At 53.9% G+C, this 17,281-nt stretch overlaps 1 protein-coding gene across 2 annotated transcripts in view; it reads left to right on the top strand.

Moving 5' to 3' along the window:
- CREB3L1 (cAMP responsive element binding protein 3 like 1) overlaps window positions 1-12,596 on the top strand; it is a gene marked incomplete at its 5' end in the record, with an annotated part of 34,115 nt that extends 21,519 nt beyond the window's left edge. Inside the window, 10 exons of one of the 2 annotated variants that reach the window (XM_079709076.1) lie at window positions 860-1,044; window positions 3,328-3,406; window positions 5,234-5,391; window positions 6,039-6,188; window positions 6,342-6,400; window positions 6,588-6,656; window positions 8,658-8,757; window positions 9,681-9,807; window positions 11,999-12,266; window positions 12,453-12,596. In XM_079709076.1, the coding sequence (XP_079565202.1) occupies window positions 860-1,044; window positions 3,328-3,406; window positions 5,234-5,391; window positions 6,039-6,188; window positions 6,342-6,400; window positions 6,588-6,656; window positions 8,658-8,757; window positions 9,681-9,807; window positions 11,999-12,266; window positions 12,453-12,489 (1,232 nt within the window). In that variant the 3' untranslated portion in view covers window positions 12,490-12,596. The remainder of the gene's footprint in view (window positions 1-859; window positions 1,045-3,327; window positions 3,407-5,233; window positions 5,392-6,038; window positions 6,189-6,341; window positions 6,401-6,587; window positions 6,657-8,657; window positions 8,758-9,680; window positions 9,808-11,998; window positions 12,267-12,452) is intronic. The other variant, XM_079709077.1, reaches the window with a different exon arrangement.
- Between the last annotated feature and the right edge of the window lie 4,685 nt (window positions 12,597-17,281).

Raw genomic sequence — 17,281 nt, 5'->3', positions numbered from 1 at the left:
ACAGCCTCCTGCGGGTCTCCCTGCCTCCCTCTGCCGGGCCAGTCTGCACACACAGGCAGAATGATTTTTTTTGCGGTACGCAGGCCTCTCACTGTTGTGGCCTCTCCCGTTGCGGAGCCCAGGCTCCAGACGCACAAGCTCAGCAGCCATGGCCAGGCCCAGCCGCTCCACGGCATGTGGGATCTTCCCAGACCGGGGCACGAACCCATGTCCCCTGCATCAGCAGGCGGACTCTAAACCACTGCGCCACCAGGGAAGCCCCAGAATGATCTTTTTTAACATTACAAATCTGAGCATGCTTAAAACTCTTCAGTGCCTCCCTGTTACCTTTAGGACAAAGTCGCGGCTCCAAGGCCGTGCCATCCCTGCTGGCCTCCCTGACCCCATCTTCCCCTTCCCTTTGCGTTCTAACTGCACTAAACTGCTCGTGACTCTCACCAGATCGCCAGCGCCTAGCTTGGTGCTCAGCAGATGTTTACTGAATAACAATAATTGTATTCACAATAGCTGCCATTTATTGAACATTTACTTCTTGTCAGGTACTTCTACAGATGAGGAAGCTAAGGCTCAGAGAGGTTAAGCAACTTACCTAAAGTCACACAGCCAGTCAGGAGGGGTCTGTTTGTCCAAGCCCACTCTGTAAACTGCTGAATGAAGAAGATGCCCCCACCTCTTCTGGCCCCAGCCCACTCCGCCCTCCTACCTCACAAGCGCCGCCCCCTGCCCTTTTCCACCTGCCTCCCGGTATACCCTAGCATCTCTCCACAGTCCTGTCCAGAGCAGCTCCAAGGGGCCAGGAGAGGGGCTGAGCCCTCTGCTCTAGGAGTCCCCTGAGCCTGGGTCCTGCCCCCTTCCCTAGATGTGGAACACGGAGCGTGGGTGCTGGGACACAAACTGTGCTCGGTCATGGTGAAGCAGGAGCAGAGCCCGGAGCTGCCCGTGGACCCTCTGGCTGCCTCCTCAGCCATGGCTGCCGCTGCCGCCATGGCCACCACCCCGCTGCTGGGCCTCAGCCCCCTGACCAGGCTGCCCATCCCCCACCAGGTGAGCCTGGGGACTGTTAGTAGGGGCTGAGGGAGGGAGGAGGGATGATGGGTCTCTGTGGGAAGAGCGATCCAAAGCCCTGTGCACACAGGGGCTCTGCGAACAGGAAGCAATGTGACCCTCAGGACTGAGAGTCGGAACTCCCAGACCAGGCCCCTGCCCATCCCTTGGGCCATCCCTTCACCATCCTAGAACGGGCTCAAACCACAGCACCCTCGGAATAAGTTGGGGCCCTCACTGTGTGCAGAAGAAAGATGACAGGGACCCAGGCAGGGCTGGGCATCAGGGGCCCAGTCCAGGGTCTCAGGGAAGGAGACAGCCCAGGCCACTTAATTTTCTCAAAGTGTCTGGATTTTTAAAAAGGAAGAAACACCTAAATGGAAATATAAAAATTATGCCATATTTCAATTGTTTATATTCATGAGATGAATATTTTTAACCCACACCCTCATGCCAGCCCTCACCCCCGTGAATGTATAGATAAGAGCAGTCGGCTGTAAATCCAAAGTTGACATCCCAGACCCCTGGCTCCTGGGAGAGGCCCTGCCTGGGTCCCAGCTCTGCTCTCACTTGTGCTCTGGGCATGTTGCCTTCGCTGTTTTTTCCTCAGCTTCCTTCTCTGTAAAATGGGAGCATGAACTACGGCTAAAGGGGGTCCTACCCCTGACTCTACAGCATGAGGGTTACCTTGAAATCCCTAGAGTCAAGGTTTGGCTGGCACTGCCCCCTGCTGGCCACACAGCTCACCTGATTAAAATGTACGGGACCCAAAGTGAGAAAGGTCAGCCCCTCCTACACCACCAGGGACCTGAGGATTCAGGGTTGGCTGCAAATGGGGAGGATCTTTTGGGACCACCTCTAGGACTGGCTCTGCAACTCCTCAGCCCTCGCCATAGCAGGAAGGGAAGGCATGACAGCAGCGGCAGCCAGGGTCTTGGAAGCTGCGCGCATGCCTCAGAGAAGGAAACTGAGGTGGAAGGGGTTGAGCAACTTGCCCCACGTTGCACAGTCAGAAGCAATGGAGCTGCATTCCAAACTCAGCCGCCAGACCCCGGAGCCCACACTTCCCACTCTAGTGAGGCCGCGACCCCCTAGTGGAAGGCACAGGAACCAGGAGTTGGTAGGACAATGATGAGCGTGTGACCCACATGAGAGCTGTCACCCTACTGCATCGCAGTCCCTTCATCTGTCACTTGAGGCCTGAGCTGGGATGTAGACCAGGGAGTCTCCAAGGTCCCTGCCAGCCTTAACCTCCTGGGATTCTTACTCACCTGCCTAAATTTGGGATTCTGGGTCCCACCCACGATATCATGACCTCTCTGCTGGCTGCAGACCTGGAGGGGAGAGATGGCCCTGAAATCCAACACCCAACACAGCGCCTTCTCAAAGAGAACACCCCTTGTATGTATGTTGGTCCTCATGTGTAGGAAGCCATGCCTGTTGATGTCCTTTCTGGAACAGCAAGTTGGGATGGCAGAAAGAAATAGGAATGCATGTTTATTTTAAAGCATTAATCTAATTCTATCAGTCCCTTGCTTAAAAACCCATTAGGGGCTCCTCATTGTTTCAGACTTCTTTGTCTGGATTCTACTCACGCCCTCCCCACATCCTCCCCCCAGATCTTCTGGTCTTGTTTCTCACCACTCCACCTCTGACACACACCCCTACACTCTGGACACCCTTAATACTTGCAGTTTCCAGATCTAGCTGTGCTCTGTCTGGCCTCTGTGCCTTTGCAGATGCTTTTCCCTCTTCTTGGAATGCCTCTCCCCTCATCTACGTCCTGCCCCATCCTTTATCTGGAATACTCCTATTTATACATCAGGACTCAAACTTCAGCTGCTCAGGGAGCTTTCTCTGGGCCCCCAGCCGGTTAATGCCTCCTTCACCTGTGCTGTTGTTACCGCTCACTGAACAACTACGATCTGCCAGACATTACCTCCCGTCCTCATGGCAACCCACATGGGCTCACAGTCAGTGTAGGGTTGGCCTCCACCAGAAAGATGGCCCTGGCCTCAGAGGCCACAGGAGGCCCTCCTTCTCTGAGCTTAGAGGCTAAACGATGCTACTTGGCCACCATTCTCTTTTCTTAGGTCTACTTGACTTCTCTAAGCACGAGAACTTGCCTCTGCTCCTCTGGAATGTGCCTGGAACCCTGGGCCCAGATACTTCCTTAATGCTGCAGGGCAGACCCCCAGGCCCAGGGAGAGAGGGAGGTTGGATGGCATGGTGGGGACGGGCCCCCCGGGGCAGCTGACGGAGCTGGACCTGTCTCTTCCTCAGGCCCCAGGAGAGATGACTCAGCTGCCAGTGATCAAAGCAGAGCCTCAGGAGGTAAACCAGTTCCTCAAAGTGACACCAGGTAAGTGTGTCCAGAGAGGGACTTTTCCTCTCCAGTCTTGGGCAGACCGCATTCTTTACTCCCTTGGTCCAGCCCACCCATCTCCCTCGACACCTCCCATCTCCCCCCAAAATATTCTCTCCTCCCCACCCTGCCCATTCTCCATCCCTCCAGTCCCCTTCTTACACAGTCTACAGCTGTCATCACTATTATCAACACCTTCTCATCCCTCCCATCATTCATTAATTGAAGTCCACTCTATAGCCATCAGTCCATCTATCCATCCATCCATCCATCCATCCATCTACTCATTTATCCATCTATCTGTCCATCCATCCATCTATCCATTTATCCATCCATCCAACTAGAGTTCACTGGGCATCTCCTAGTCCCAGGAGCTGGGGAAGCAGAGAGAGAAGACAGTCCCTGTACCCAAGTAGATCACAGAGTAGTGTGAGCCACAGACAAACCACCAATTATACAGCAGTGTTATGGATTAAAGATGGCAGGTCCCCAGGAAGCTTGAAAGCACATCCCCAGACCTGACAGGGGAGAAGAGAACAGAGGAAGCTTCTTGGATTGACCAGAAAGAGAAAGGGCTAACTGAATCTTTCCAATCCCACCTCATTAATTCATCAAACATTGATTAAGCATCTACTGTGCTTATTCAGGCCCTGGACTAAGTACCACCAAGTTTAGAAAGATGAATAAGGCCCAAGTTTCACCCTCAAGTTGGTCCCAGCCTCTGAGAGAAGATATAGAATTAACAGGAGGTAGAAAGGGACCAGTGTGAAAACACCTTACATTGTAGAGTGCCCTTCAATTCATAAAGCGTGTTCCCATACATTAGCCCATTGCATCCTCCTGGCTCCATGCAAGGCGTCCTTTCACCCCCATTCAGCAGGGAAGTGAGGCTGGGAGAGGTTAAGTAAACATAACTATAGGTCACACAGTTGTGGGGTGCAACAGTCAAGACTTGACCTCAGGTCTCTCTGAGTCCAAGTTCAGTGGTCTTTACAGTCTGGCATCCATAATAGGCAAATGAGAGCCAAAGAAAGGAGAGGGGACTCCTGCAGGAGGCAGTCATGGGCCGAGCCCGGAGGGATGCAGTGCTTCCTCCTGCCAGCCTCAGCCCGGCTCTGCGGTGCAGTCAGCTCCAGATTCCCGCACCTGGACTTAAATCTGGGTATTCTGTGCTGGCCGGGGAGCTCTCCCTGCAGCAAGGCTCTTGGTCCTCTTGGCTCTGCCCAGGCCTCTTCCTGACCACCTGCAGAGCGTCAATCTTCCTGATGCTGTGGCCTCAGAGAGGCAGCACAGAAGGCATGCTGGGGAGAGCAGTGCTCCTGGTGGGTCTGCTGAAAGCCCAGTGCCTGCTGTCCTGTTACCCTGAGGTTGAAAATGGACACCCTGGGGTTTTGCAGTGGAAAGAAAGGGACAGAGGCTGCGGCTTGCCCAGCCTGAACCCCATGCATCTTGCTATGGGCAGATTCCAGTCACCTCCTGGGGTTGCCAAGTTGGAGGCTCAAAGATCCTGAGCCCTGTGAAGTCAGGGGTAGGGGAGGGACCCCAAGAATCCAGCCTCTGTGATATCCCCACCAAGAACCAGGCTTAAAGGAGCCAGGCTTCTGTGGAGTCAGAGATGGGGTGGCACTCAGGAATTGTCTTCTGGGACATCAGCTCGTCTTTCTGACATGGCAGAGGGGCTTCTGATGTTATAGCGGTCAAGGCCCCAGCAGCCAGTCCCACAGTCAGTCCGGGCTGGCTTAGGCCCATGCTATGTTGAACTCTGATTGTGCGACCAGAGCTGGGGCACCACCCTGCTAACCTGGTTTCTCCTGCTCTCCCCAGAGGACCTGGTGCAGATGCCTCCGACGCCCCCCAGCAGCCATGGCAGCGACAGTGACGGCTCCCAGAGTCCCCGCTCTCTTCCCCCCTCCAGCCCCATCCGGCCCATGGCCCGCTCCTCCACAGCCATCTCCACCTCCCCCCTCCTCACTGCCCCTCACGTAAGCAGCTGGGGGTGGATTGACCCTGGAGTCAAGGAATTGAGTGCCTGGGGAGCCCTAAGCCTGATCCCCACCCCCATCAGAATTCAGAGAGGTGCCTGCCCGGCAGATGGGAGTGACAATCTTTTAATCGTGCCTTGGGGTAAATAGGAAACAGGTGGAAAGTTCAAGAGGCCTGCCGAACCCACACTATTGCAGAGCCAGGACTAGAACTTGACATTCCTCACCTTCAGGGGGACGGCCCAGGCTGCCCCCAGAGAGCACTGTTTGGAGAACAATGTTCAGGAGGCCCAGAATCCACTGGGATGGGTGTGGAACCTCCCAAGAGGTGGTGGGTGTCTGAGATGGGTGCTGTTTAGGGGGCCCTGGACAAGTAAGCTTTGAGGCTGTGGGTTCCAGGATGGGATCTCAGGACCACCCCACCCCCAGCAATATACTGAGGGCCAAACATGCCAGGCTCCCAGCAACGTCCTGAGCACTTGATACATGTTATTGGATTTAATTCAGATCTGCCCCTTTTTCAGATGAGGAGACCGAGGCTCAGTGAGTTGAGTGCCTTGTCCAGGTCATGTGAAGAGTAAATGGCAGAGCTTGAATTTGAATGCAGGGCTATCTGGTTCCTAACTATCATGTCCCCCTTCCCACAGAAATTACAGGGGACGTCGGGGCCACTGCTCCTGACGGAGGAGGAAAAGCGCACCCTGATTGCTGAGGGCTACCCCATCCCCACGAAACTCCCCCTCACCAAAGCTGAGGAGAAGGCCTTAAAGAGGGTCCGGAGGAAAATCAAGAACAAGGTAAAGCGTGAGCCAGGCCTTGCCCCTGCCCTGGGGCTTCCCTGGTTTGGGGGGAGGGCTCTGTTCTCCTGGTGATGCCAACCCTGAAGTTGGGGAGCCCCAGGAAGTGGATATGTGGTGTGGTAACTCCCGTTTGGGGGCTTCCCCCTCTAGATCTCGGCCCAGGAGAGCCGCCGTAAGAAGAAGGAGTACGTGGAGTGTCTAGAAAAGAAGTAAGAGGCCTTGGGCAGGTGGGCGGCTTGGGTGTCCTGGGCCCCACTCCCCAGCCTGGCCTGCTCGCCCCAGCCTTCTCTCACAGGGGTGGGGGGCACAGGAACTAGGATGCTGGTGGGCAGGGCTAAGGGGGCAGCAGTGAGTCTGGGGGCTGCCCCCGAGCCTGTGCCTGCTTGGCCCCCGCAGGGTGGAGACCTTTACATCTGAGAACAACGAACTGTGGAAGAAGGTGGAGACCCTGGAGAATGCCAACAGGTGGGTGGTGCCACCTGCGTCCCCCCGGCCCCTGCCCTTCTGCAGCCAGTGCCTGGCTATGGCATAGCTCTGGGAGGCAAGAGAGAGGAGAGGTCATTGAGTTCAGGATGATGGGAACCCCAGAAACAGGGACTCTGCAGCCTGGGACCCTCAGTTTCCCATCTAGATACCAGACAGGGCTGGTAAGGTGCTTAAATGTGATGATACAGACCAGCACAGCAGCAGCCCCTGGGAACTTGTTAGAAATGCTTATTCTCAGGCCTCATGCCAGGCCTATTGAATCAGGAACTCCAGGCGGAGGATTCAATGATCTGTGTTTTAATAAGCCCTCCAGCTAATTCTGACGCACCCTAAAGTTAGAACCTACCGGTGTACATGCTTGCCACTGAAAGCGAGTTTCTCAGACCAGCAGCATTAGCATCACGTGGGGGCTTGTTAGAAATGCAGAATTTCAGGGGACATCCCTGGCGGTCCAGTGGTTAAGATTTCGCCTCCCAGTGCAGGGGGTGTGGGTTCGATCCCTGTTCGGGGAGCTAAGATCCCACATGCCTCACGGCCAAAAAACCAAAACCTAAAACAGAAGCAATATTGTAACAAATTCAATAAAGCCTTTAAAAATGGTCCACATCAAAAAAATATTTAAAAAAAAAAAAAAGAAAGAAAGAAATGCAGAGTCTCGGGACTCTCCCTAGACTTACTGAATCAGAATCTGCATTTCAACAATATCCTTGGGTGATTCACGTGCACAATTAAGCTTGAGAAACATTAGTATGGAACCCGCACAGGGCTTGGCATGCAGTAGCCACGTAAAGTCACAACTCTGGGTGCCATTTTTGTGATCCTGGAAAAACTGTTACATACACCTTTCTGGGCCCCAGTTTCTCTGTCTAAATGGAGATGATAGAAGCAGTATCTCCCAGGATTCATGTGACGATGCGATGAGACCTAGCAAGTAAAGGGCCAGCACTGTCCTTGGCATTTGAGAATGTTCCATTCATGTTAGCTTTTCTTCCTCGTTTTTTCTTGTTATTATTCTGAATTCTTGATAGTGACCAGCCATGAGCCCACAGTAGGTTTGTGGGAGTAATAATTGTTTGCCGGGAGTAATAAAAATAACAGACAACAGCTAGTATGTAGCAGGTGCTCAACAGAAGGCTTTTTCCTTCTTTCCTTCCTTCTCCCCCAGCTTCTCCAGCGGGATCCAGCCACTCCCCTGAATGACCTGGAGAATGCCCCCCTGACTCAGGGATGGGGGGCGGGAGCCCTCACCCCTCACCCCCTTCCTCTGGTCCAGATTCCTCCCTAGTCCCAAATAGGGCGAGGCCCTTGGAGCTGTTTCGCCATCTGCTGTACATTCTGGGAACTGCAACCCCACCGACCGGCTGGGTGGAGGAAAGAGAGAATTAAACATTTGTTCACCAAGGGTGGGCTGGGCACCCTCTGTGGGTACCCAGAGGATTCCTCGCCGGGAGGGACCCAGTCCTTGCCCTCAGGGAGCCCACAGTTAGCGAAGGAGACTGACATAGACATTCATAAATAAACGAAGTGTTACAGGTGCTGTGATAAAAACAGCAACAAAATTAACAAAACTGGTAGCTACCATTTCCTGGACACTTGCTTCTCACCATGTACCAGGCAGCTGCCAGACGTGTCCTTCGTATCAGCTCAAGGTGCCGTGGATACAAAGGAGGGAGGGTTAATTTAGCTGTGGCTGGTGCAGGGTAAGAAAAAGAAAGTGGCCTCAGCTGAGGTGGTCCAGGCTCACCTCCAACACCCCCCTTTGGCCAAGAGCGTCACGGGGCACCCCTGAGCCTCCATAGGGTGACCCAGCCACACCACAGAGGAGCCACGCGGGAGGTGACCTTTTCTGTCTTGACTGAAACGGGCACCCGGCGTGGAAGCCAAGTCTGGAGGCTGCCCAGCTCCTCCCCAGGAGAGCTCCCTGAGGCAGAGATGCCTGCTGGGTCAGAACCTGCCGGGTGACCGCTGTGCCCTCCTCAGGACCCTGCTCCAGCAGCTGCAGAAACTCCAGACTCTGGTCACCAACAAGATCTCCAGACCTTACAAGATGGCTGCCACCCAGACTGGGACCTGCCTCATGGTAGGTGCTGTTCCCTCACTGCAGGGCCACAGGAGGACAGGTCTTCCCCAGGCTGGCTTTCTATGGGGGGGTGGCAGAGCTTCAAGGTCCTGGCCATATTGTGGGCGGTGTCACCAGAGTAAACCATCCTAGTACCTGGTGCACTGGCTCCAGCAGACCCCAGCCTCTTTCCCCAAGTCCATGGAACCTTCCAGAACATGACCTTCCCTGACCAGTTCTAACACGGTGTGGATGTGTAGTGACTCACGTGAACTCAGCTAGAGGATGGCAGGGCAAGTCCCGTGAGGAGGCAGCTTCTGCAGGCCCAGTGGAGTGGAGTGATGGGCCTGGGGGGATGCGGGGAAGTATGGACCTGGTTCTTTCTGGAATGGAGGGTGGGTGTCTAGGCTGTGGCTCAGGCCTCTGCTAGCCCCTCTTCCACATTTCCTGGAGCTGTACAGCCTGTTGCCTCCTGGCTAATCACTCCCCAGGTCCTCCGAGATCCTCAAGCTCTCAGGTGGCAAAGCCCCATTAGAGGCAGGGGTTAGTTTGGGCTCTGTGACTCTTAACCTCCTCCTGCTGGCCTGCCTTCCTGGGAATCCTGCTGGGAATCTGGTGTGAAGATACGTCCCCCTCCCTTGCCCCAATCTCAGCCTCCTCCCACACCTACCCCTTCCTTCCCTTCCTGATTCCTCCACCCCATAGGTGATAACCACACTGGCCAATTCCCCCTCTTTTCTAGCACTGCCTGGGGCGGCCCCCCTACAATGGGCTGAGATGTCCCGACAGCCTCTACCTTCTCCTCCGCCACGTGCAGGAGGTGGTTGGCTCTGGGAGCAGCTTTCCTGGAAAAATACTGAGCCTTTTGCCCCCATTGGCTCGGGGGCAGGGGGAGGATTGGGGTGGCCAGGGTTGCAGCCCCTCCGCTCTCTCTCCACTACCAGGTGGCAGCCTTGTGCTTCGTCCTGGTGCTGGGCTCCCTCGTGCCCTGCCTCCCTGAGTTCTCCTCCGGCTCCCAGACTGTGAAGGAAGACCCCATGGCCACTGACAGCGTCTACACTGCCAGTCAGAGTGAGTGCTTTGAGCCAGGCTGCCTTCCCCCCACGCCAGCCCCAACTTCTGGGCAGAAGCCAGACACAAGAGAGGAGCCAGGTTTGGGGCTGGAGCCGTCTCATTCTACCTCCTCATTTTGCAGATGGGGAAACTGAGGCCCCCAAAGGGTCTATGATGTGTTCAATGTTAGTTATAGAATTAGGACTACAGTGAAGAGCCCCTGATTCCCAGCCCACCCAGGCGTGGCTTGCGGGGGTAGGTTTAGGGAATAACAGGAATGTTTCCACCCTAGCCCCCATGTATTATGGTGCCAGTTGGTAGGGACATCTGCTAAGCACCATCAGTATTTTGCAACTGGGATAGCAAATCAGTTTCAGCTCCAGGGACATTTTCCATAAGTTGGTGGTGGCTGCCTGAAGCACTGTGTTAAGAAGGACTCCGAGGCACCATTCAGGATCAACAGGAAGGAGTGCCAGGATCCACTGGTAATGTCTGTCATGGGCAGAGGCAGGGTAGTGGTACTGTGAGCTCAGATAGCTACCATCCCACAGGGGACTGTGAGGATTGTTAAGAAGAGCATAGAGCTTCAGAGTCAGTCATATCTGCCACTCACTAACTGCGTGACCTCAGGCTTGTGTCTTAAGCACGCTAAATTTCAATTTCTTTATCTTGAAAATGGGAGTTACAAGTTCCACACTTCCTGAGCACGTTTGTCGTGAAGACTAAACGACATGGTGCCCAAAGGCCGTTAGCACAGTGCCTGGTACACAGCAGGCACCTACTAAATGAACACAATCGCTTCCTTTTTGATGAGCTCACAAGAGGAGAGAAAAGATACAACACACAGTGGCAAGGGGAGAACTGGTATAGGGTGCAGCAAAAAGTAGTATGGGTTTCCAGAAGCAGAGGATACTTCAGATAGACCTACGGAGGAACTTCCAGACAGTCCCTCATCATTTACCAGGAGTGAGTTATCCAGCAGGGCCGGAGGAGGAAGAGGAAACAGATGGGAGGTCAGAGAGAGAGAGGAGCTGGGGAGGGGTGAGTTTCAAGGAGGGATACTTCAGGGAGGATGAGCTAAGCCTGCAGGGCCTTGAGGGGAGGAAGTGGCGTAGGGAGGGTTAGGGGAAGAGGAAGCAGAGGCGGGGAGTGAAAACCACTCCCTGGACCAGAGCAGCCTGAGAGGGAGAGAACAGGACAGTTACTAAGGGAGGTGGGTGGCAGGGATGTAAGGTCTTGAGAGCCACATGTCCATTTTCCCAAGGCCTGAGGGGCCTATGTGTGTTGGGAGGTACAGGGAACCTTGGAGAGGAAGGAATGGAAATGGGTAGGGGGGCTGGGGTTAGGGGGAGAGGGAGGGAGGGAGTGTTGATGGACAAAACCAGAGTCAGAGGAGCCAGAGGAGCGAGGGAATGAATGAGCCCCTCCGAGTGAACACAGTGGGTTTCAGGCCCAGTGTCCGCAGGGCGAAGAGGAGGAGATGACCTCTGGAGCAGGCTGGCTTACAGAGCTGGTGCACCGCACAGCTCCAGGGGCTCCGCTCACATAGACTGTGAGATCCGGGCCCCCGAGAGTGAGAAGGGCGGTGGTGGGTCCTGGAGTCAGGCACGCCTGGGTTTGCATCTCACCTTCAGTGCAGACTAGCCTGGGACAGCGTGCCTGGCAACCTGGAGCCTCAGTTACCTGTTCTGTGAAATGGAGCTAAAAATATCTCATTCCAAGAGTTTCTGTTAATGATTTGATATAGGTTAAAAGATGCCTACAATGCCTGGCACGAGATAGATATCCAAAAAATGTGTTTTCTTTTTTTTTTTTTGCATTTCCCTGAAGGGCAGACTAGGGCCTAGAACGGGAAAAAGATTAATTCAAGGTCTCACAAAAAGTGAGTGGTACAGTAGGATCAGAACCCAGGTCTCAGATGCCCCAGCCCAGTACCCTCTGCTTAGGAAGATCTAACTTTCTCTTAGTGCAGTTTCAATCACTCTATTATCTCATTTAAACCTCACAGGTGAGCAAACTGAGGCTCAGAAAGGTGAAAGCAAAGGCATGACTTGCCTGCAGTCACACAGCTCAGAATTGCTAGAGCTGGGGTTCAGATCCAGGCCCGTAAGATTCCAGGCCCCAGGTCCTTAAACACCAGGCCCTGAATGTGGCCTGGATGGGGAGGGAGCCTCTTGGCACCATGGCTCACCCTGAGCTCCTTCTCCAGTGCCCTCCCGAAGCCTCCTGTTCTATGATGAGGGGCCAGGCTCGTGGGAGGATGGCCGCAGCGCCCTGTTGCCCGTGGAGCCCCCGGATGGCTGGGAGATCAAGCCCGGGGGGCCGGCGGAGCAGCGACCCCAGGACCACCTGCAGCATGACCACCTGGACAGCACCCACGAGACCAGCAAGTACCTGAGTGAGGCCTGGCCCAAGGACGTCGGTGGAAACAGCACCAGTCCTGACTTCTCCCACCCTAAGGAGTGGTTCCACGAGAGGTGGGTGGGTGACCCCTTCCCTTCCTGGGGTCCCAGGCTCCCCCCGCCCTCTGCCTGCCCCCGGTCCCCGTGTCCTCAGCCACACCCTCCCAAGGCCCCATCCCTCCCGTGTCCAGATCCAGCTTGCAGAGGGACGAGAGGGCCCTCCCTGGACAGAGTCACCCCTGACTTCTCTTCTCTCTCTAGGGATCTGGGCCCCAACACCACCATCAAACTCTCCTAAGCCGTGCCAAGACCCAGGACACAGGACGTACCCTCTGGCACTCAGAAGAGGGGTTGTCTTGCTCACTAACCCGGATCCGGCTAGTACCCCTGCCCCCTGGGGTCCGTCTTCCCCCCAGCCCACCTTTGCCCCAGATCTTGACTTGGGGCCTCTCCTCTCCCCGCACATTTGGACTGTCCCCTTAGGCCAACCGCTCTGTTCTCACCACCACTCCACAGCCATCCGTCCTTCTCAGATAAACCACTCACTGGGTTACCTTTCTCATAACGACCAACAGGACCACTGCCTCCCTGCCCCAGCCCCGCCACACACACACACACACACACACACACACACACACAAACACACAAACATACACACACACGTCAACAGACTGACACCCCCCCACCCCTCCCCCCACTGTACAGAGACCAAGAACAGAAATTGTTTGTAAATAATGAACCTTATTTTTTATTATTGCCAATCCCTAAGATATTGTATTTTACAAGTCTCCCTCCGACCTGCACCCCTCCCTTGTTTTATATTTTATGAAGTTAGTGCGGGCTTTGCTGCTCCCTGGCCCAGGAAAGAGGGTCCCCCCCACCCCTCACCTGGCCTCCCCCTGCCGCTGCCCAAGCCGCTGGGCCTTTTTAATTGCCAAACTGCTTCACCCATCAGCTCAGCACATGCTTTAAGAAGGCATAAGTAAAAAAAAAAAAAGATGCAGCATCAATTCCTGACTTTGTGCCTTTCTTCATGGTTGGGCTGGGGGTGGGGGGTGGGACTGAAGGATGAGGGAGTAAGAAGGGTAAGTTTATTTTATATTCTGACCGGAGGTGATTGGGGGTGAGCGGTTTGAGAAAGCATTTGCGTTGAGTTCCCTCTTCCAGCCAGGCACAGAGTTCAAACTAGATGGTCAAAGAATTCTGCAGCAATTCCCCCACCCCAAGGCGCCTCCAAGCACCTACGATTGCTGAGTATGGAAGCAGAAAAGCATATAAGCCACCAAGATGGACTTCAGGGGGTGGCAACTGCGATAACGAGCACCTAGGGTGGCCAGGAGCTGCACCAGGCACTGTACACGCGGTACTCAGGTTGGTCCTCCTAAGACCTGCCAATTTCTTGGTTCTTGTATCCTTTGCTTCGGCTGGATTAAAAGCACAGACTTCGCGGGGCTTCCCTGGTGGCGCAGTGGTTGAGAGTCCGCCTGCGGATGCAGGGGACGTGGGTTCGTGCCCCGGTTCGGGAAGATCCCACATGCCGCGGAGCAGCTGGGCCCGTGAGCCATGGCCACTGGGCCTGTGCTCTGCAACGGGAGAAGCCACAGCAGTGAGAGGCCTGTGTACCACAAAAAAAAAAAAATAAAAAAAAAATAACGCGCAGACTTCAGAGTAAGAAGAGCTGCGTTTGGCTACTGGAGCTGCCACTTGCTAGCTATGTGCGGTGGGCAGGATTCCAGTATGACTCCAAGGTTCCTGCCCCCTGGCATACACACCCTGTTTCATCCCTTCCCCTAAGGTCTTGAGCGGACCTGTGAATGTGAGGGGCTGTCACTCCCGTAATTAGGTGACCTTTCATGGAAAAAGTAAAGGGATTTTGCAGGTGTAAGTAAGGTCCCAAATCAGTTGATTCTGAGTTAATTAAAAAGGAGGTTATCCTGGGTGGGCCTGACCTAATCAGGTGAGAGCCATTAAAAGAGGGACTGAGCCCTTGCTGAAGAGATAGTCTCCTCCTGGCCTTGAAGAAGCAAACAGCCATATTGTGTGAACCACATGGAGAGGGCGGCCTCTAGGTGCTGAAGGCCTCATGCTATGGTGGCAAGGCATCGGATTCTGCCAACAACCTGAGCAGCTTGGAAGAGGGCCTCAGCTCCAGATGAGACCCCAGCCCAGCCAACACCTGGACTGACACCTGGTGAGAGCCTGAGCACAGGACCCAGCTGAGCTGTACCCAGATGTGAGCCATGGACACTGAGATCATACATGTGTTGTTGTTTTTTTTTTTTTGCGGTACGTGGGCCTCTCCGTGCTGTCGCTTCTCCCGTTGCAGAGCACAGGCTCCGGACGCGCAGGCTCAGCGGCCATGGCTCACGGGCCTAGCCGCTCTGAGGCATGTGGGATCTTCCCGGACCGGGACACGAACCCGTGTCCCCTGCACCAGCAGGCGGACTCTCAACCACTGCGCCACCCGGGAAGCCCATACATGTGTTGTTTTAAGCCATGTTTGTAGTAATTCGTTATGCAGTGTAGGAAACTAAGACACTACGTAACCTGAACCTCTCTGAGCCTCCACTTCTCCGTTTGTAACAAGAGGATATAACTAAGATTCAGTACATGAGGCTGTTGTAGGGATTCAATGAGGTAAATCATATAAGGTGTTTAGAACAGGGCCCAACGTATACTGGCTCTGAGAAAGATTAGCTGTGCATTTAGAGGCAGTATCAATACAGTGAGCTAAGGGCCAAGCTAGGGGTGCTATTATAAGCACTGAGGAGGGTGCCTCACCCAGACAAGCAGTAAGGGCTTCCTGGAAGAGGTGACATGAAGGACTGTTGGAAGTAGGCAGGAGAGAGAAAGGGGCATTCCAGAAAGAAACAGCCTGGGCTAAGGCCTCAAAGGTGGGAGGGAGAGCAGGAAAACTTCAAGAACAGTTTCAGAACAGCCAGAAGGTAAAGGGCAAAGATGCTGAGAACTGAGGCTGGATAGTGATCAGGGCCCAGATCCAGAAGGGCCTTGAATGCCTTGCTCTGGCATTTGGACTTTATCATGCAGGCATGATACTTTCATACTCGGAAGAAGGGGCCTGGTGGTGGGATGACGCCTGGGCCAGCCGCCCACCAGAGGAAAAGATGGACAAGACCAGACCGAACTATGGAGCCTCAGAATTGGCCTTCAAGGGACTTCCCTGGCAGTCCAGTGGTTAAGACTTTGCCCTCCAATGCAGGGGGTGCGGGTTCGATCCCTGGTTGGGGAGCTAGGACCCCACATGCCTTGCGGCCAAAAAAAACAAAACATAAAACAGAAGCAGTATTGTAACAAATTCAATAAAGACTTTAAAAATGGTCCACATCAAAAAAAATCTAAAAAAAAAAAAAAAGAATTGGCCTTCAAGCCCTACCGCTATCCTCCTCCCACAGCCTCATCTTGACCACTTGATGGGGACCTCATTGCCTGCTGCTGGGCATCAGTTTTAACTGCTAGAATACGCAGGCCTTTGCAGCAAGGCCATTAAAGTCTGGGCTCTGGGCCAAAGCTATGATTATTATTAAAATAACTTTTAGCACACCCCCTTTCCTGATTGATTCATCCATTCTCTCTATTAGTCATTCAACAAACTGCCTTCAAAGGTCTCCCAGGCTTGTGGAGGAGGCTGGGGAGTAAACCAGTCATCAGAGCCAATGTGATAGAGGGGTGTACAGGAAGCTAAGGAGATGCAGAAGAATGTCATGTAATTCAGATTCTGTGGGTCAGGGAGGGCAACTTGGACTGAGTCTTAAAGGATGGGTAGGAGTTGGCAAGGTACAGAAGGGGTTAGGGTGTTTGGGGTGGAGAGAATGTCAGGTGCAGACACAGAGCCATGAAAAGCAGGGCCAGGACCGGGGTGAGGCAAGGGGGTGATTAGCGTGCAAAATTTAAGGAGGCACTTGTACAGCCCTGAGAGTGAGTACCTCCTTAAATCTGGCACCCTAGGAGCCCCAACTTGCTTCACCCTCATCCCGGCCCTGATAGAAAGTAGGGCCCTTGCAGGGATCTAAAGAAAGAACATTTTATCCTGAAGGTGATAGAGAGCCGCTGAATATTTTTAAGCCGGAGCGTGAGATAATCAGATTTGTCTGTCCTGGGGCTCTGCAGGGGGTATAGCGAAGATGAGACAGATTCCAGAGATAATTAGAAGGAATTATCAACAGGCTTTGACATCAAATTGGCTGTGGAGTGCAAGAGGGAGGGTGGAGCCCGGCATGACATTTAGGTGTCTGACTTGGAGGCCACGGTGGTGGTGGATGAGACCTTTCGCTGAGACAGGGAATGCAGGAGGAAGAGCATGTTTGGAGAGAAAAAGAATTCGTTTTATCGTATCTTGCATTTGAGCTGCCTGTAGAATGTTCACATTAGCATGCAAGTCTAGGGCTTGGCAGAAAGGGATCCCAGGCAGATTAGAAAATTGTCAGCATCCAAGTGGTATGTTAAAGTCTTGGGTCTGCATAAAGTGAAGAGAGATTTAGGGAAGGACTCCGGGGAAGTTGGACATTAAGAGGCAGTAGAGGAAGAGGAATGAACAAGAAGGCTGAAAAGGAATGGTCGGAGAGGGGAGAAAAACCAGGAGAGGTGAGTGCCCCAGAAACTGATGGAGAGAGCTTCCAGGAACGGTGCTCACAAGTGTCAGATGCTATCTGAGAGGCTGGAAAAGATGAGAAGACAACGTGTCTATTTGCTTTGGTAATGAGGAGGTCACCAGTGACCGTGGCTGGAGCTGTGTAGGGAAGAACCGGGTGGAAGTGAGGACAGGTGGGTCGGATGTGAAGACTGGGGTAGACGGGGGATGTAGTGAACACTTGTCACAGAGGGTGGCAACTAGAGGGGGGATGTAGGTGAGATCAAGAGCAGTTTGGGGCTGCTCTTTTAGATGGGGGAGAGTTGACCATGGTTATTTCTAGAAGACAAAGACCCAATAGAGAGGGAAGATGATGGATGATGCGGGTGGGTGGGGGAGGGGAAGGGATCCAGGGAGCAGGTGGAAGGATCCACTTTTTTTTTTTTTTTGCAGTACGCGGGCCTCTCACTGCTGTGGCCTCTCCCGCTGCGGAGCACAGGCT

The sequence above is a fragment of the Hyperoodon ampullatus genome (assembly GCF_949752795.1).
Source record: "Hyperoodon ampullatus genome assembly, chromosome: 7".
Lineage (NCBI taxonomy): Eukaryota > Metazoa > Chordata > Mammalia > Artiodactyla > Ziphiidae > Hyperoodon > Hyperoodon ampullatus.
The sequence above is the reverse complement of the archived record's forward strand: the minus strand, read 5'-3'. Positions and strand labels throughout refer to the sequence as shown.